The sequence below is a fragment of the Anomaloglossus baeobatrachus genome, chromosome 9 (assembly GCF_048569485.1).
Source record: "Anomaloglossus baeobatrachus isolate aAnoBae1 chromosome 9, aAnoBae1.hap1, whole genome shotgun sequence".
Taxonomy (NCBI): Eukaryota; Metazoa; Chordata; class Amphibia; order Anura; family Aromobatidae; genus Anomaloglossus; species Anomaloglossus baeobatrachus.
The window spans coordinates 216,345,764-216,366,002 of record NC_134361.1 but is presented as its reverse complement, the minus strand read 5'-3'; the positions used below and the strand labels follow the sequence as shown (position 1 = coordinate 216,366,002).

Sequence of the window (20,239 nt, the reverse complement as noted above, 5' to 3'; positions counted from 1 at the left end):
GGTCAGTATTATATTAGGGGGTCCGGTCTGGGGTCAGTATTATATTAGGGGGTCCGGTCTGGGGTCAGTATTATATTAGGGGGTCCGGTCTGGGGTTGGTATTATATTAGGGGGTCCGGTCTGGGGTCGGTATTATATTAGGGGTCCAGTCTGGGGTCGGTATTATATTAGGGGTCCGGTCTGGGGTCAGTATTATATTAGGGGGTCCGGTCTGGGGTCTGTATTATATTAGGGGGTCCGGTTTGGGGTCAGAATTATATTAGGGGGTCCGGTCTGGGGTCGGTATTATATTAGGGGTCCGGTCTGGGGTCGGTATTATATTAGGGGACCAGTTTGGGGTCGGTATTATATAAGGGGTCCGGTCTGGGGTCAGAATTATATTAGGGGGTCCGGTCTGGGGTCGATATTATATTAGGGGTCCAGTCTGGGGTCGGTATTATATTAGGGGGTCCGGTCTGAAGTCGGTATTATATTAGGGGTCCGGTCTGGGGGTTCGGTATTATATTAGGGGGTTCGGTCTGGGGTCGGTATTATATTAGGGGTCTGGTCAGGGGTCAGTATTATATTAGGGATCCGGTCTGGGGTTAGTATTATATTAGGGGTCCGGTCTGGGGTCGGTATTATATTAGGGGGTCTGGTCAGGGGTCAGTATAATATTAGGGGTCCCGTTTGGGGTTGGTATTATATTAGGGGTCCAGTCTGGGGTCGGTATTATATTAGGGGTCCGGTCTGGGGTCAGTATTATATTAGGGGTCTGGTTTGGGGTTGGTATTATATTAGGGGGTCTAGTCAGGGGTCAGTATTATATTAGGGGGTTCGGTCTGGGGTCAGTATTATATTAGGGATCCGGTCTGGGGTTAGTATTATATTAGGGATCCGGTCTGGGGTCAGTATTATATTAGGGGGTCTGGTCAGGGGTCAGTATAATATTAGGGGTCCAGTTTGGGGTTGGTATTATATTAGGGGTCCAGTCTGGGGTCGGTATTATATTAGGGGTCCGGTCTGGGGTCGATATTATATTAGGGGGTCCGGTCTGGGGTCAGTATTATATTAGGGGTCTGGTTTGGGGTTGGTATTATATTAGGGGGTCTAGTCAGGGGTCAGTATTATATTAGGGGGTTCGGTCTGGGGTCGGTATTATATTAGGGGGTCGGTATTTCCAGGGTTGCTGTCACTGCTCTCACACTGTATCAGGGAGCCTTGGCACACAGCGCCCCCAGTGGCCGTAGACATAACATGACTCCGGTGAGAGGAGAATAATACCAGAAATCACCGGAAAAATAACGACAATTACCTGCTCTCCGCCTCCAGCAGCGGCGACACGTTACACCAACCACTTCCGGGTCATCTGAGGGGGAAATGACGTAAAACCGGAAGTGAGAAGGGAGGGCGGAAGTTGTTGAAGTGCCAGGAGAAGAGGAGGAGAAAACTGAGGAGGGAGATCGTCCCGGAGCAGAGAACACGGGAGGTGCAGTATCACACAGGAGAGGATTAGATACACAGCTCAGCAGACAGTATCACACAGGAGAGGATTAGATACACAGCTCAGCAGACAGTATCACACAGGATAGGATTAGATACACAGCTCAGTAGTCAGTATCACACAGGATAGGATTAGATACACAGCTCAGCAGACAGTATCACACAGGAGAGGATTAGATACACAGCTCAGCAGACAGTATCACACAGGATGGGATTAGATACACGGCTCAGCAGACAGTATCATACAGGAGAGGATTAGATACACGGCTCAGCAGACAGTATCACACAGGAGAGGATTAGATACACAGATCAGCAGACAGTATCACCCAGGATAGGATTAGATACACAGATCAGCAGACAGTATCACACAGGAGAGGATTAGATACACATCTCAGCAGACTATCACACAGGATGGGATTAGATACATGGCTCAGCAGACAGTATCACACGATAGGATTAGATACACGGCTCAGCAGACAGTATCACACAGGAGAGAATTAGATACACGGCTCAGCAGACAGTATCACACAGGATAGGATTAGATACACAGCTCAGCAGACAGTATCATACGAGAGGATTAGATACACAGCTCAGCAGACAGTATCACAGGAGAGGATTAGATACACAGCTCAGCAGACAGTATCACAGGAGAGGATTAGATACACAGATCAGCAGACAGTATCACACAGGAGAGGATTAGATACACAGATCAGCAGACAGTATCACACAGGAGAGGATTAGATACACAGCTCAGCAGACAGTATCACACAGGATGGGATTAGATACACGGCTCAGCAGACAGTATCACACGATAGGATTAGATACACGGCTCAGCAGACAGTATCATACAGGAGAGGATTAGATACACAGCTCAGCAGACAGTATCACACAGGATGGGATTAGATACACGGCTCAGCAGACAGTATCACACAGGATAGGATTAGATACACGGCTCAGCAGACAGTATAACACAGGAGGATTAGATACACTGCTCAGCAGACCGTATCACACAGGATGGGATTAGATACACATCTCAGCAGACAGTATCACACAGGAGAGGATTAGATACACTGGATTATCTTACATGATGGGGTCGTAGTTACAGACCATGGTTATGTACTGACCGCTCTCCCCCCTTGCAGTCCATACGATGCTGCGCAGGAAGCCCACCCGCCTGGAGCTGAAACTGGACGACATTGAGGAGTTTGAGAGCATCCGGAAAGACCTGGAGGTGAGGACATTAGTGACTACTCCCCCCATTCTCCTCTCTGATGGAGGACGCTCTGTATGTCAGTAAATCTGGACCTGCTCTACACTGACACCCTGTGGTGGAGAGGTGACACTGCAATCCGCTGCAGAAGAGCAATCCTGGATGTGAGAATTAGAGGGGCTCATTACCACCAGGCTTTATATTTAGTTTTAAATTGCCATTGTATACAATATCTGCGCTTCCTATCAATGATAGGGATTGTCTGCAGTGGGTACGTTTGTAAAGTATCAGTCGTGTTTTTTTGCTCAGAGCTTGTACTTTTCTCTCTGCAGAGTCGGAAGAAGCAGCGGGAGGAGGTGGACCTGTCCTCCGGGGAGCCAGACTCTGCCGCCGTCCCCCTCAGCGCCGACACCAAGACGCGAGAGCAGACCATACACGACCGGATCGGGTACAAGCCGCAGCCGAAACCCAACAGCCACGCCACACAGTTTGGAAACTTTGAGTTCTAGTGACTGGGGGTCCGGCGCACAAGACTTTGGGGTCCCATTGATGTAGAGGCTGCTGGGGCAGGGACAACCAAGAGTATTGGGTTTTTTTTTTCTTCACCTGACCTGCGACCTCCGGGGTCCGATCACTTTCCGAAATGGCGTTTGCATTAAACTAATACAACAGGCAAAATAGTGCAGTATCTGAACCCCAGGGGCCGTGTACGGGGAGGGGACATTTAAAGGGATATGAAATATACAGGGTGGAAGAAGCTATTTTAATGTCAATATCCCTTTAAAAACAAACTATATACAATTAATTATATTCTATTGTCTGCTGATGTCAGCCACTACCAAGGAGACTCTAATGACTTGAAGAAGCCTCAAACTGACCATCCTACCTGTGGGCCATGTGACTTTTCCAGCAGCGCTCAGTGTTTGTTTTTTTTTCCTTCTACACCAATGCGCTTACCCGGAGGAGACAGGATGGCGACTAATTGGATGAGTGACCGCCGATCCCGGTGTAGCTCAGAAATGGCTGCAGTCATTTTGCTTAGGTTTACATTCAGACCGAAGCGGAGGGCGGTAATAACCCAAACTAATAGCAGATTAGGAATCGGAAAGGAAAGGTTGGGTCACAATCAGCAAATGTAATATAAGAGGAATAAAAAAATCTGTGATATTGTGGTAATCCAGAATTACAGCCCGAGTTATACTGCATCAGACAGCGGCTATTCTACTATATACTTCACTCTGCTGAATTTAAAAAATGTATGTATTACTTCACATTAGTACTTTATATTCTGCTCCAGAGCTGCACTCACTATTCTGCTGGTGCAGTCACTGTGTACATACATTACATTACTGATCCTGAGTTACATCCTGTATTATACTCCAGAGCTGCACTCATTCTGCTGGTGCAGTCACTATGTACATACATTACATTACTGATCCTGAGTTACCTCCTGTATTATACTCCAGAGCTGCACTCACTATTCTGCTGGTACAGTCACTGTGTACATACATTACATTACTGATCCTGAGTTACTTCCTGTATTATACTCCAGAGCTGCACTCACTATTCTGCTGGTGCAGTCACTATGTACATACATTACATTACTGATCCTGAGTTACTTCCTGTATTATACTCCAGAGCTGCACTCACTATTCTGCTGGTACAGTCACTGTGTACATACATTACATTACTGATCCTGAGTTACTTCCTGTATTATACGCCAGAGCTGCACTCACTATTCTGCTGGTGCAGTCACTGTGTACATACATTACTGATCCTGAGTTACCCCCTGTATTATACTCCAGAGCTGCACTCACTGTGTACATACATTACTGATCCTGAGTTACCTCCTGTATTATACTCCAGAGCTGCACTCACTATTCTGCTGGTGCAGTCACTGTGTACATACATTACTGATCCTTAGTTACCTCCTGTATTATACTCCAGAGCTGCACTCACTATTCTGCTGGTGCATTCACTGTGTACATACATTACTGATCCAGAGTTACCTCCTGTATTATACTCCAGAGTAGTGATGGGCAGTCTGGCTCTTTTTGGTGATCCGGTTCCCATGGCTCCGCTCACCAAAAAGAGCTGGCTCATTTGGATAGTTCTTGGCTTCTTATTAAATTTGTGTTCACCCCAGGTGAATACATATTTAAGATTATAGTGACACCACTGAAACCACGCCCACTTACAAGGGACCAATTAGATAGTGGAGTGGGTGGGCGGGGTTTCAGCGGCAAAAAGAGCCGTTTAGCGATTATAGTGGCTCACTTTGGTGATCCGGCTCCTGTTAGTCACTGCAGGGAGCCGGATCTTTGTGCCGGTTCGTTCGTGACCTACACATCACTACTCCAGAGCTGTGCTCACTATTCTGCTGGTGCAGTGACTGTGTACATACATTACTAATCCTGAGTTACATCCTATATTATACTCTAGAGCTGCACTCACTATTCTGCTGGTGCAGTCACTGTGTTCATACATTACTGATCCTGAGTTACCTCCTATATTATACTCTAGAGCTGCACTCACTATTCTGCTGGTGCAGTCACTGTGTTCATACATTACTGATCCTGAGTTACCTCCTATATTATACTCCAGAGCTGCACTCACTATTCTGCTGGTGCAGTCACTGTGTATATACATTACATTACTGATCCTGAGTTACCTCCTGTATTATACTCCAGAGCTGCACTCACTATTCTGCTGGTGGAGTCACTGTGTACATACATTACATTACTGATCCTGAGTTACCTCCTGTATTATACTCCAGAGCTGCACTCACTATTCTGCTGGTGCAGTCACTGTGTATATACACATTACTGATCCTGAGTTACATCCTATATTATACTCCAGAGCTGCACTCACTATTCTGCTGGTGCAGTCACTGTGTTCATACATTACTGATCCTGAGTTACCTCCTATATTATACTCTAGAGCTGCACTCACTATTCTGCTGGTGCAGTCACTGTGTTCATACATTACTGATCCCGAGTTACCTCCTATATTATACTCCAGAGCTGCACTCACTATTCTGCTGGTGGAGTCACTGTGTACATACATTACATTACTGATCCTGAGTTACCTCCTGTATTATACTCCAGAGCTGCACTCACTATTCTGCTGGTGCAGTCACTGTGTACATACATTACTGATCCTGTATTATACTCAGGAGCTGCACTCACTATTCTGCTGGTGCAGTCACTGTGTATATACACATTACTGATCCTGAGTTACATCCTATATTATACTCCAGAGCTGCACTCATTATTCTGCTGGTGCAGTCACTGTGTATATACATTACTGATCCTGAGTTACCTCCTGTATTATACTCCAGAGCTGCACTCACTATTCTGCTGGTGCAGTCACTGTGTACATACATTACTGATCCTGTATTATACTCAGGAGCTGCACTCACTATTCTGCTGGTGCAGTCACTGTGTACATAAATTACATTACTAATCCTGAGTTACCTCACTATACTTCAGAGCTGTATTTACTATTCCACTAGCTTTTGAAAACTCTTGGTTTGTCTGACATTAGAACAATTAAGGTAACCTCCTTTAGTGCAGGGGTACTTTTTTTTTTCTCTCTCATTCCTAAATCAGATTCCTAATACGCTTTGATACCTGCAGAAGTGTGAATGCAGCTCTGGAGTATAGTACGATAAAATCCTGATCTGTGTGTCCGCTCCGCTGGGAGTTGCGGTCTGGTTGTATCTATTTTGTCCCTTACCGGAGCATGTGTCCATCATGAAAACCTCTGCACTCAGGGGTCGGTGGTGAACATTTTAGACTACCAGGATCCTCCTCTTCCCCTCCCCCCATCTGTTCACATTCGGCGTCACTCACATCCAATTTGATAATGAAATAAATTGAAAAACACAAAATTTGCAAATTGCTAATATTAATATTTTATTAAAAGGATTGATTTTTTTTTTAAAGTTTCAACTATTGGAAAAAAAAACAATACAAGCGATCGTACATTTCTTCACTAAACAAAAAAGTAAAATATACATAAAGATTTTAAATAAAAAAAGCTGAAACTTAAAAAATAAGTGATTTCCGCGCTCTACGTTACAGGTCACCTTTGAGGCGATTTCATTTCATTCTGGATTCTATTATTGATACTGCACCTAATTGTAAAAAGAGAATGTCGGCCCTGAACAGCTCCTCGGGGGCGGGGCTTCCCTGCCATTGGTGAATTCTGATTGGACTGTATGCGCATAGGCAGTGATTCAGTATATTTCTAATTACGCATAATTGGGATTGAAATGGATTTTTTGTCTTAGAAATGAGATGAATCAATAGTAGAAAACGTCGCTGATTAGATAAGGATATAAGCAATGTCTTAAGGAATTGTCCAAGTCGACCATGAACTAGGATTTTAAGGCTTGGCTCGAGTCAATGGTGCCCCCCTATTGGTTGAGAGAGGCAGTGACAGAGAAATTAGAGGAACTGAAAGGATAGCGGGGTGTTCTTCAAGGAATAGTCCATAGACGATCCATTACTGGTCAAGGCTTGGTCAAGAAATCCCTAAATACGAGGACATCGAGGTGACGGTGATATAAAATAAAGGCATCGGAGAATTTCATCGCGTTGGTCACTCGTCTCGGTCAAGGAGGCGGAGCTCAGTGTCGGCGTCACCAGATGTCCCATCACCCGAGCCCTTGAGAGAGGGTCGGTCCTTCATTAATGGCAATGTTCGGTTATGTCCACCACCACCGCTTTCTTCCAGCTGAAGAGGAAGTAGCCGGCGCCGGCTCCGGCCGCCACCGCGATGCACAGGTAGGCGTTGTAGGTCATGAATACTAACATAAGGAAGTAGCTGACCACGACTTGGATGATATGGAGGAAGGTCTGGAAAACGTGGGGCAGGCTCAGCATCTGCTGTCTGGATGAAAGAAGAAAAGAGAAGTCCAGCATTATCCTCTTGTGGGAGGGGGGAGAGGAGGGAGATGCAGCTGCAGAATGCAATCCTTAATAGAAATACTGGCCTCCATCGTTTACACACCCTGACTTACCCTACGGTCTTGTGAGTCTCCATCAGGGTGGTGCCGTTGGGTCCTGGTACCGGCATCGAGTTGTAGCGGATACTGACTTGTGACTTCCTGAGCAGGGATTCCCGGGAGATCTTCAGCCCCTCGTACAGGAGAGCGAGCAAGAAGACGGCCACAAAGGCTCCGGCCATCTCTACAACCGCGCAGGGAGGAAAGAGACGCATATTAGTATGTGCACTTCAGAGCGGAAGATTTTACCTGCACTGATACACTGTAACGGAATAGCGTAGCCAACAAGATATTATACTGCCCAGGGGATCCGCCAGTGGCGTATCGACAATGGCGGCAGGCCATGCCACCACTATGGGGCCAGCGAGTTAGGGGTGCCTGGTAGCAGCGCGGGTATCGGGCCCCCACCCCACCAAGGATCGCACCTAAAATTGTATCGGTATCGCAGATACAATTGAAGTCAATGATGAGAGAGTGAGCGTAGCGCTCCGTCTCTCATCATTCTCCGCTGTGCCTGTGGCGCTTTGATGTGTCAGCACAGCGGAGCTCTAGGACGTCACTACTGCGCACCGCTGTGCTGAGATGTGCAGAGCAGCAGAACAGTGGACACGCTGAGGAGACTGGAGCAGCGGAGAACGAAGAGGATCACGATGGCCAGACAACTATGGGGAGTGCATTAAACGATATGGGGTCTACAAACTATTATATGGAAGAATATGGGGGCTGCATATTACTATATGGTCAAATTTGTGGGCTGCATACTACTATATGGAGGAATATAAGGGCTGCATTCTACTATATGGGGGTTGCATACTACTATATGGAGGAATATAAGGCCTGTATACTATGTGGGGTTGCATAATACTAAATGGTGAAATATGGGGGCTGCAGACTACTATAGGCGGGGCTGCGTACTACTATATGGAGGAATATAAAGCCTGCATACTACTATGTGGGGGTTGCATAATACTATTTGATGAAATATGAGGGCTGCATACTACTATATGAAGGAATATAAGGGCTGAATACTACTACTATATGGGGCTGCATAATACTATATGGAGGATTATGGGGATGCATAATACTATATGGAGGAATATAAGGGCTGCATTCTACTATATGGAGGTTGCATACTACTATATGGAGGAATAGAAGGCCTGTATACTAAGTGGGGTTGCATAATACTAAATGGTGAAATATGGGGGCTGCAGACTACTATAGGCAGGGCTGCGTACTACTATATGAAGGAATATTAGGCCTGCATAATACTATGTGGGGGTTGCATAATACTATATGGTGAAATTTGGGGGCTGCATACTACTATATGAAGGAATATAAGGGCTGCATACTACTATATGGGGCTGCATAATACTATATGGCGGAATATGGGGATGCATAATACTATATGGAGGAATATAAGGGCTGCATAACATTACATGGGGGCTGCATACCACTTTATGGTGGAATATGGGGGCCGAGGGGAAACATTTATAGCAGAGAATTGGCAAGCTGGGTGCTGAGGATAAGATGGATATCAGAACACGGAAAGCTGGGTGCTGAGGGAAAGAGCCAAGTGTCAGCGTAATTATCTTATACCCCGAGGGGGCCGGTGACCGGTGGTGGGGGGGGGGGGCACAGGTCCAATTTTTACACCAGGGCCCATTGAACTCTAGTTACACCACTCCTGCCATCCCATTAGGTGCTGATACACCGATGGGCCCTGCCACCACGGTACGATTAGTGGGTCTCCAGGGCCTTCAGCTCAAATCTATTATTAAGTGTATGCAGCTCTTATGCATACCCATGTGTTGCCATGGTAACAGACCGCAAACAAGCCTGATCCTACACTTCTAGGATACTCTCTGCCCTCTCTATTCCCATGAAGAATCATCGGTAGCGGGTAAGCGTTAGACATCATGGAGGATAGGCGCGCACATACTGACCTCCCGCCGTATTGATCACCAGTCCCGTGAACAGAAGCTCCACATTCTCGTACCCAAAGTAAAATGTCATGTGCTGTGGAAGAAAAGGAGGAGACGTCGGCGGCCATCATCAAGGACTTGCCTCCCGGACCCCACCGGTAAATTGTACCGCTCCTCTCTTGTAGGACAGGAGGTAACTATGACGCACCTGGTGTATATGGCCCCGGAAGACCCTAAAAAGGTGACCGGTACTCACCATCATATGCATAGACCCTTCACCTCCGCCATGATTGTGCCCAGCCGTGGTGGGATGATGGTGGTGGCCACCTGTGGTGGGATGATGGTGCCCACCGTGGGGATCAGACGTGGTCATACTATCGTGCACATGGGCCATTTTGGAAACCTTCAAGAACGGCGATTCCCCTCGTATCAACCCTAAAAAAAAACAACACAAAAAAACACCTTTAGAAACATTGTAATAAACTGTGAAGAACAGCGATCGATACAAAGTAACAAAGAAGTAACAGATGCCCCAGGATCAGGTGTAAAGGCCCCGATCCACCCGGACGTCAAGAGCGGAGGAGCAGCGCAAAGTGATCCAGTATGAGATGTGTCTGTCCCAGTAGCCGAACGCCCCAAACCGCTGTGTTTGCCTTCTTCTGCCATCAACGGCAGATTAGATCTTTACTTATTCTGCGTTAGATCCAGTATTACACTCCAGAGCTGCACTCATTCTGCTGGGACAGTCACTTTGTACATACATTACATTACTGATCACTGATCGTGAATTACCTCCTGTATTATATCCCAGAGCTGCACTCACTATTTATGTACATTACTGATCCTGATTTATATCCTGTATTATACTCTAGAGCTGCACTCACTATTCTGCTGGGGCAGTCACTGTGTACATACATTACATTACTGACCCGGAGTTCCCTCCTGTATTATACTCCAGAGCTGCACTCTCTATTCTGCTGGTGCAGTCACTGTGTACATACATTACATTACTGACCCGGAGTTCCCTCCTGAATTATACTCCAGAGCTGCATTCACTATTCTTCTGGTGCAGTCACTGTGCACATACATTACATTACTGATCCTGAGTACTGATCCCGAATACATTACTGATCCTGTATTATACTCCAGAGCTGCACTCACTGTGTACATACATTACTGATCATGAGTTACCTCCTCCGTTATACTCCAGAGCTGCACTCACTATTCTGCTGGTGCAGTCACTGTGTACATACATTACATTACTGATCCTGAGTTACATCCTGTATTATACTCCAGAGCTGCACTCACTGTGTACATACATTACAGATCCTGAGTTACCTCCTGAATTATACTCCAGAGCTGCCCTCCCTATTCTGCTGGTGCAGTCACTGAGTACATACATTATTGATCCAGAGTTACCTCCTGTATTATACTCCAGAGCTGAACTCACTATTCTGCTGGTGTAGTCACTGTGTTCATATATTACATTACTGATCCTGGGTTGCCTCCTGTATTATACTCCAGAGCTGCACTCACTATTCTGCTGGTGCAGTCACTGAGTACATACATTATTGATCCAGAGTTACCTCCTGTATTATACTCCAGAGCTGCACTCACTATTCTGCTGGTGCAGTCACTGAGTACATACATTACTGATCTTGAGTTACCTCCTGTATTACACTCCAGAGCTGCACTCACTATTCTGCTGGTACAATCACTGTGTACATACAGCGGGTGAAACAAATATTGAACACGTCACCAATTTTCGAAATAAATATATTTCTAAAGGAGCTATTGACATGAATTTCTCGCGAGATGTCGGTAACAACCCATCCAATCCACACAGGCAAAGAAATACATGTGCCATTTCTCATTATTACACACAACTTAATTTATGAACATCTAAGGTTGTGAAGGTCTGGAGACAGCTCACTGGTTTTACCCAACATGAGATGTTTCTTGTGTAGCTACTTTTTATCGACCATCCAATGAACCAGCTGATATTATTTTCCACTCAGTGGCAGGATTGCTTTCTAATTACTGACAGATTTCAGCTGGTGTCAGGATTTGGCAGGGCTTTTTTTTTGCACCTCTCTTTCTTCGTGTGTTCAATACTTTTTCCCTGTGTCATTTCTCATTATTACACATCCCTAAATTTATGGACATCTCTGGTCTGATTTTCCTTGCCCGTGTGGATTGGATGGGTTGTTACCGACATCTGGTGAGAAATTCATATCAATAGCACATTTGGAAATATATTTACTTAGAAAATTGGTGACGTGTTCGATACTTATTTCCCCGGTTGTATGGTGGTCGCTACTGCAGATTTGGGTCTTATCTCGGTAAACGGATTACGTCGGATGCAGGGAAAGGTCGGACGGGGCCCGCGGCTTGTTCTCTGCAGTGACGAGGACGTCTATCAGATACCGATCGTTTCGGGTAATCACATTACATTGGACCAAATGCAATTTGCAGCAAATTAGTGGAATTACCCCCAGTTTTGCCCATATGGTGCCACAAGATATAAAACAGAGGAAATAACATCCTTCCCCCTATAGTGATCACCTCAACGTGGCCTTATAGGAGGGGAGGGGGGCACAACCGAGTCTGAAGAGACCACCGGGGTCAGGCACTTCCTACTGTATGCAGCACAATAATAGCATGTTTTCCGGATTCTGCGGACCCCCGGTGATAAGGAATGCACACTCCTCAGTCAGAGCATCCTCTCCCGGATGTCATGTGTCAATACGACCCCTGAGGAAGGTCACTGCGGCTGAAACAGGTGAATATTGAGGTGCAGCTCTAGAGGAGACGCGATGAAAGTCTGCAAGTAAACAGTCGTGTGTGCCAGGAGATAGCGCGGTCACCACCAGAGGGCGCCCTATTGTGGTCTGTGCTATGGGGTCCTGCTTAGTGCCCCCCGATCATCACAAAAAGGGGAGTGGAGATCACTGGACTGTATCCTCCAGATGATGGCACCGATGACAGGTGGAGTGACGTGACCCGGCCATTTAATGAGGCGTGATGAGAATATTGAGCAAGTCTGGATATTAATCAGATGAGGAAGAACGCGGAAAACCCATCACTGGGGAATCGGAAAGATTGCTACATCGGCTTATAACACGGATGTCATGCAGCTCCATTGGCGGCTCCCTCTCTGGAGAATCGGTACATGCACCCAGGACAGGGACATCCGGGGGAATTTTAGTGGGTGTCGTGCAATACTTCATTTCTCCTGCGGAGGCGCTGCAGGGAAACTGGACACCTGCAGCCTCAATCACCAAAGACTGCCACTGATTAGAAGGGTCCTGGCAATGGAGAAAACTCTGGAGGAGTGCGGGTATAGATCGAGGATCATTCACTGACCACCCAAAGAAAACACCACACAATCACCAAAGGGGGCGCTTTACAACCGCTGGGCCAGAGACTCACGATATATGGGAAAGATAAAATATGGTGGGAAAAAAAAGGAGGCAAGGGGAAAATAGTAGGGGGGGGGGGGTGAGTTGAAAAAATAGAGAAATAGGGGGGGGGAAGGAGAGGGGAAACAAGAAGAAGGGGAAGGCGAGGGGAAACAAGAAGAAGGGAAAGGCGGGGGTAACAAAAAGAAGGGGAAGGCGAGGGGAAACAAGAAGAAGGGGAAGGCGAGGGGAAACAAGAAGAAGGGGAAGGCGAGGGGAAACACAAGAAGAAGGGGAAGGCGAGGGGAAACAAGAAGAAGGGGAAGGCGAGGGGAAACAAGAAGAAGGGAAAGACGAGGGGAAACAAGAAGAAGGGAAAGACGAGGGGAAACAAGAAGAAGGGGAAGGCGAGGGGAAACAAGAAGAAGGGAAAGGCGAGGGGAAACAAGAAGAAGGGGAAGGCGAGGGGAAACAAGAAGAAGGGGAAGGCGAGGGGAAACAAGAAGAAGGGGAAGGCAAGGGGAAACAAGAAGAAGGGGAAGGCAAGGGGAAACAAGAAGAAGGGGAAGGCGAGGGGAAACAAGAAGAAGGGGAAGGCGAGGGGAAAGAAAAAGAAGGGGAAGGCGAGGGGAAACAAAAAGAAGGGGAAGGAGAGGGTAAAAAAAAAAAAAAAAAAATGGGTAGGGGGAGGGCGAGGGGAAAAAATAGGGGGGAGGTGAGGGGAAAAAAATGGGTAGGAGGAAGGCGAGGGGAAAAAATAGGGGGGAGGCAAGGGGAAACAAAAGAAGAAGGAGAAGGCGAGGGAAAAAAGAAGAAGGGGAAGGCGAGGTGAAAAAAATGGGTAGGTGCAAGGAGAGGGGAAAAAGAAGAAAAAGGGGAAAGCGAGGGGAAAAAGAAGGAGAGGGGAAAAAATAGGGGGGGGGGGCGAGGGGAAAAATAAGGGGAAGGCAAGTGGAAAAAAAAAGAAGAAGGAAGGCGAGGGGGTAAAAAAGAAGAAGAAAAAAAAGAACGGGACGGCGAAGGGAAAAAAAAAATAAAGAAGGGGAAGGCGAGGGGGAGGAGGGGGGGGGGAGAAAGTAAAATCATATAAAAAGAAATGTTCAGCCTTGGGGAGGGGGGAGGGGGGAGGGTGGGGTCCCAATTGTGCGGTAGTGCGCTTTGCACCAATTATCTATGGCAAAAAAACAGATGAAGCAGTTTAATTTGTCCAAGTGCAGCCACAAAAGGGACCATCCAGTCTTAAAGAGGCTGAACCCTTATATGGATGACGGCCCCTTTAAATGCAAAAAACAAGCTACAATATAAGATAATGGAAAGTTGCTTCTATGGTAGAATCAGAGCTCACCAGCCGGGAGGAGATCTCCTGACGAGTCCCCGAGGTGACAGGATCTATACGAAGAGTGATCTGCGGCTGGGAGACGTGACACTCCTCCCCATCTGCTAATAACCCATCATTTACATGTGCATCACCCGGAGTCTGGACTCGCCGCCCCGGGCACATCCCGGTGTCTGGTGCCGTCTACAACACGTAGAGGACGATGGGCAGCAACTAAAGAAATCATGTACAGGTAACGTATGCAAAAAAGCGAAAATACAAAGTAACAGATTAGAGATTCTATTCCTGCCGGGAGCAGCAACAATGTATCAAGAAGTTAGAAAGTGCATGAAAAAGGTGCAGTGATGACATTATTTACACCCTCGCTATGTATCTGTAGGCCGCCCCTTTAATTATCTGATTTTCTGCCTCTTCCTTAATACGTGATGGGTCGAGCTCCTTGCACACGACAACCCGTCTTGGACGTTCCCTATAAGTACACAGTAAGTGAGTGCAAACACTTTGGCAGAACACAGATTCCTCATTGACGTTTCCTTGTTGCAAAAATATAAGAAATGTAGAAAGGTTGCTTCCGTTTTAATAGTCAAAACACTAAAAAAATAACTCAGGACACACAGTACTAGTCAAAACTTTACCCCCCCCCCCCGTTTATTTCATGATTTTCCTTGTTCTTATTGGAACGTGCACATTGTAGATTCAGACTTAAGGCAGCAAAAACAGGAAAAAAAAATCACAGTGCCCCCTGTTATTCTGATGGTGACATTACACCACACAGTATTAGTCAAGACTTTATACCCCTCCTTTTCATTCAATGATTTTCCTTCTTATTGAATGGTTCACATAGTAGAATCAGACTTAAGGCAGCAAAACCACAAAGGAAAAAAAAAAAATTACAGTGCCCCCAGTTAGTCTGATGGCGACTTACCACACAGTATTAGTCAAAACTTTACATCCCCCTCCCTATTCATTCAGTGATTTTCCTTGTTCTTATTGGAATGTGCACATTGTAAATTCAGACTTAAGGCAGCAAAACCACAAAAGAAAAAAAAATCTCAGTGCCCCCAGTTAGTTTGATGGTGGCTTTACACCCCCCTGTTCATTCAATAATTTTCCTTGTACTTACTGAAACGTGCACATTGTAGATTTAGACTTAAGGACGCAAAACCACAGAGGAAAAGGAAAAAAAATAAATAAATATAACAGTGCCACCAGTTAGTCTGATGGCGGCTTTACACCCACAGGGTATTAATCAAACCTTTACACCCCCTACCTGTTCATTCAATGATTTTCCTTGTTCTTATTGGAACGTGCACATTGTAGATTCAGACTTAAGGCAGCAAAAACACAGGAAAAAAAATCACAGTGCCCCGTTATTCTGATGGTGAAATTACACCACACAGTATTAGTCAAAACTTTATAACCCTCCTTTTCATTCAATGATTTTCCTTCTTATTGAATGGTTCACATTGTAGAATCAGACTTAAGGCAGCAAAACCTCAAAGGAAAAAAAAAATCACAGTGCCCCCAGTTAGTCTGATGGCGGCTTTACACCCCCCTGTTCATTCAATAATATTCCTTGTACTTATTGGATTGTGCACATTGTAGATTCAGACTTAAGGAAGGAAAACCATAGAGGAAAAGGAAAAAGTAATAAAATCACAGTGCCCCCAGTTAGTCTGATGGCGGCTTTACACTCACATGGTATTAATCAAACCTTTACACCCCCCTACTTGTTCATTCAATGATTTTCCTTGTTCTTATTGGAATGTGCACATTGTAGATTCATACTTAAGGCAGCAAAACCACGAAAGGAAAAAAAAAATCTCAGTGCCCCCTGTTATTCTGATGGTGACATTACACCCACACAGTATTAGTCAAAACTTTATACCCCCTCCATGTTCATTCAATGATTTTCTTTGTTCTTACTGGAACGTGCACATTATAAATTGAGACTTAAGGCAGCAAAACCACGAAAGGAAAAAAATCTCAGTGCCCTCAGTTACTCTGACGGCGGCTTTACACAGATTTCTTATTAACTCGGCAGCTTTATCAGGTTGTCACCTGGAATGGTTTCCAAAGAACAGGATGCTTTGTCAAGAGTTAAAGTGTTTGTGACCATCAGAATATGGAAAATAGATCTTTGAAGGGATCTTCAAGTGCAGTCATGAAAATCATCAATCAGTATGATAAAAACGGTAATGAGCACCATCTCAGGAAACGAAAACCAAGAGTTTTGCCTTTGCTGCAGAGGATAAGTTCATCAGACACAAAATGCAAACTGACAGGATCTATGCTATACGATACACGTAGAGACAGGCTGTGGAGATGATGGAGAAATTAATCTCTCCATCTTCTCCTTACCTGTGATCTGATTCTCGCATGTGAGAGAATCGGATCACAGTGAATGACGCTCGCAGCAGAGTTTGAGCCGAGTGTCACATCCGATGTGTGACCCCGACCTTTATGGTAGAATTGCTGCAAAAAAAGCTATTATTGAGGCTGTAAAAGCGAAGAGACTTGTTTGGGCCATATTTATTTGTGGTTTTGCTGCTTTTGTTCTGTATTTACAATGTGCACATTCCAATAAAGACAAAAGAAAACCATTATATGAAGAGGAGGATCCAAAATCTTGACCAGTACCGTATATATAGGCATTGGAGTCACCAGTTTCTAGGCTCCCGACTTAGGTTTTGGGTCGGGATTCAAAAACATTTCCACTATTCATGAACTGAATATTTATTGATTTTACACCAGTGCAAATCCGGGCAGAGTCCACAGACGGGCGCGATAGTTCAAACTCATTAGTTTTTTTTTTTTGGTTTATAACGCCCCCGATCTTATAGCCTGATACTATGGAAAGTCATCACATGTCTACAGGTCACGCCGGCTTATCTATATGGGATAAATGCAGCTTTCGGGGAGGGGCACAGGGGCTATTAACTTTACACAGGCAGGTTATATAGGAGGTATATACACCTGGGTGCGGGAGATTATCAGTTTTTTGTCTTGTCAGCATTTTGCACCATTCACGCTTGCTATGGTGGGGAGAGGAGATAGTTACAGAACATACAAAATGACTTTACAAAGGGTGACGTCGTCAATATACCTCAAAGAAATAAGTCAAAAGGCCAAGAATAAAACCCTGCTGTAGCAGAGCGCTGGGGGTTTCTTTGCTATACACATTGGTGGGTGGGCACCCTGAACTCCGCCCCCCCTATGATATCCAATGGTCCCTAGCTGTAAAAAGAGGCACAAAAAAAATTGAAGAGCAATAATGTGAATTGCTGCAACTTTTTACTCCTTACTGTCTGCAACTAGATATTAATTAGGAAGTTTTGCAAAAGTTCAAAAACTTTTTTAAACTTTATAAAGTAATATTGAAAGGTGCCGGAGAAACGTCAGTATTGTGGGTGCAGGGGCCTCAATTGTTTTCCTTAAGACCCAAGAGAGTTTGGGGTCAGCTGGGAGATTTTGCATCGGGGGGGGCCACAAACGTCAAGGTACATCATTGGGTCGTTTTACAAAATATCTGCTCCTACGGTAGGATGCACGGTGCAAAAAATTAGCAAAGGCAATCTTGCACCCCCAAGCTTAAAAAAATAAAAATTAAAAAAAAAAAAAATGGTGGAGAAATACAAAATTATAGAATTATAGATATAAATATTATATATTTATGTAAAATAAATCTGAAATATATATATATATATATATATAAAAAGAAAATTATATAATATTTTATATTTTTATTTTATATATATATATATATATATATATATATATATATATATATATATATATATATTATATATATTATATATATGTATATATATTGTGAGGTAGCACGGTCGGCTGCGCAGCAGAAGACACGGGATCCAGGCATTAAGGTTCACAGCACACGGTTTTAATGTCCAAACAAAAGTCCACAACAATATACATGTGCCTCTCCAGCAGAGAACTCAGGGAGTTCTGTTCACTCCCTCACACCCGGCACACCTGCCCTTGTTCCTGATTCTATTTAACCCTTCCTTCAGCCTGTAGGGAAACAGCATTAACCCTAGAGTGGATTTACTTTCTATCATGGAGTGAGCACAACCGGGGCGAGACATACCGGCCGTCATAGATAACCCCGGTCACAGTCTCACATACCCCCCCCCCTCAGTTCAAGCGTGCGGGGTTGAACTCCCGTCATCAAACACGGGCCGCGGGACAAGGCATCGGCGTTGCCCTGCAACCTACCGGCCCGGTGGTCAACCGTAAACCGGAAGTTTTGCAGAGAAAGGAACCACCGGGTAACCCGGGCATTCCGTTCCTTGGCGGACCTCATCCAGACCAGTGGAGAGTGATCCGTCACCAAGCGAAACTGCCGTCCCAGCAGGTAATAGCGTAGGGACTCCAAGGCCCACTTGATCGCCAGGCACTCCTTCTCCACTACGCTATAATTCCGCTCGGGAGGGGTGAGCTTCCTACTTAAGAAGGTGACGGGGTGTTCCTCCCCCTGAACCACCTGAGACAGCACTGCCCCCAGGCCGATCTCCGAGGCGTCAGTCTGTACTATGAACTCCTTCCGGAAATCAGGGTTGACCAGAACGGGCTGTCCGCACAGGACCTCCTTCAGGGCCCGGAAGGAGTCCTCGGCCTGCGGAGTCCAGCGCACCATGACGGACTTCTTGCCTTTGAGAAGGTCCGTCAAGGGGGCTGATAGTCCCGCAAAATCCTTTACAAACCTCCTGTAGTACCCCACGATACCCAGGAAGGCCCTAACCTGCTTCGTGGTCAGGGGTCTAGGCCACTTCTGGATCGCCTCAACCTTGTTAATTTGGGGCTTAATCACTCCTTGGCCTATCATGTAGCCCAAGTAGCGGGCTTCCGTGAGTCCCAATGCACATTTCTTGGGATTGGCTGTCAATCCAGCTGTTCGAAGCGCGTCCACCACCGCTTGTACCTGTTCCAAGTGGGTCTGCCAATCGGAGCTGTAAATAATGATGTCATCCAGGTACGCTGATGCATACGCCTGGTGGGGTTCCAGCACCAAGTCCATCAACCTCTGGAACGTGGCCGGAGCGCCATGTAACCCAAAAGGCAAGACAACATAGTGGAAGAGACCCTCCGGCGTAACAAAAGCGGTTTTCTCCTTGGCGGACTCCGTTAGTGGCACCTGCCAGTACCCTTTGGTCAGGTCGAGCTTGGTAAAATATCGCGCCTGTCCCAGCCTATCAATCAGCTCATCCACCCGGGGCATGGGGTAGAGATCGAACTTGGATATTTCGTTCAATCTCCTAAAGTCATTGCAGAACCTTAAGGAGCCATCGGGTTTTGGTATTAGGACAATCGGACTAGCCCATTCACTCCGGGATTTTTCGATGACCCCCAGGCGTAGCATTGTCTTTACTTCCTCCGATATGGCTTGTCGTCGAGCCTCCGGTACCCGGTATGACTTCAGGCGTACCTTCAGGTGGGGCTCGGTGACAATATCATGTCGTATCAGACTGGTCCTACCGGCTGCAATACTTTATAGTTAACCACCCCGACTCTTTCCTTTATCTCGTAGGGGCCTTGCCACTGAGCCAGGAATTTGCTCTCCGCCGTGGGGATCAATACCAACACCCGATCCCCGGGTTTAAAGGTCCGCACGGTGGCTTGTCTATTGTAGCGGCCGCTTTGCGCGGCCTGAGCCTCCTGTAAATGCTCCTTCACAATTGGCATGACCGCGCTTATGCGGTTCTGCATACCCAAAATGTGTTCAATCACACTTTTATGGGGGGTGGGCTCTTGCTCCCATGTTTCCTTTGCCAGGTCCAACAATCCCCGGGGATGTCGCCCGTATAACAATTCAAAAGGCGAAAACCCCGTGGATGCCTGTGGCACCTCTCGTATGGC

General features: G+C 46.0%; 3 protein-coding genes across 5 annotated transcripts in view; 1 reads left to right on the top strand and 2 right to left on the bottom strand.

Annotated features, from left to right (window-relative positions):
- Window positions 1–1,374, bottom strand: part of PRPF4 (pre-mRNA splicing tri-snRNP complex factor PRPF4) — a 32,916-nt gene extending 31,542 nt beyond the window's left edge. Inside the window, exon 1 of the mRNA XM_075324469.1 lies at window positions 1,295–1,374. The gene's annotated coding sequence lies outside the window, so the exon portion shown is untranslated. The remainder of the gene's footprint in view (window positions 1–1,294) is intronic.
- On the top strand, window positions 1,359–7,038 carry CDC26 (cell division cycle 26). Of its 2 annotated transcripts, XM_075324474.1 has the most exons (3): window positions 1,359–1,468; window positions 2,625–2,713; window positions 3,025–7,038. In XM_075324474.1, the coding sequence occupies exons 2-3, from the start codon at window positions 2,633–2,635 to the stop codon at window positions 3,199–3,201; spliced, it is 258 nt and encodes an 85-aa protein (XP_075180589.1). In that variant the 5' UTR covers window positions 1,359–1,468; window positions 2,625–2,632; the 3' UTR covers window positions 3,202–7,038. The 2 variants fall into 2 exon arrangements, with proteins under 2 accessions (XP_075180589.1, XP_075180588.1); XM_075324473.1 differs by lacking the exon at window positions 1,359–1,468 and having other exon boundaries at window positions 2,597–2,713.
- SLC31A1 (solute carrier family 31 member 1) overlaps window positions 6,585–20,239 on the bottom strand; it is a 30,551-nt gene continuing 16,896 nt past the window's right edge. For both annotated transcript variants that reach the window (XM_075324470.1, XM_075324471.1), the window contains 4 exons: window positions 9,882–10,060; window positions 9,647–9,719; window positions 7,719–7,887; window positions 6,585–7,588 (listed from right to left, as the gene is read on the bottom strand). In XM_075324470.1, the coding sequence (XP_075180585.1) occupies window positions 7,387–7,588; window positions 7,719–7,887; window positions 9,647–9,719; window positions 9,882–10,060 (623 nt within the window). In that variant the 3' untranslated portion in view covers window positions 6,585–7,386. The remainder of the gene's footprint in view (window positions 7,589–7,718; window positions 7,888–9,646; window positions 9,720–9,881; window positions 10,061–20,239) is intronic.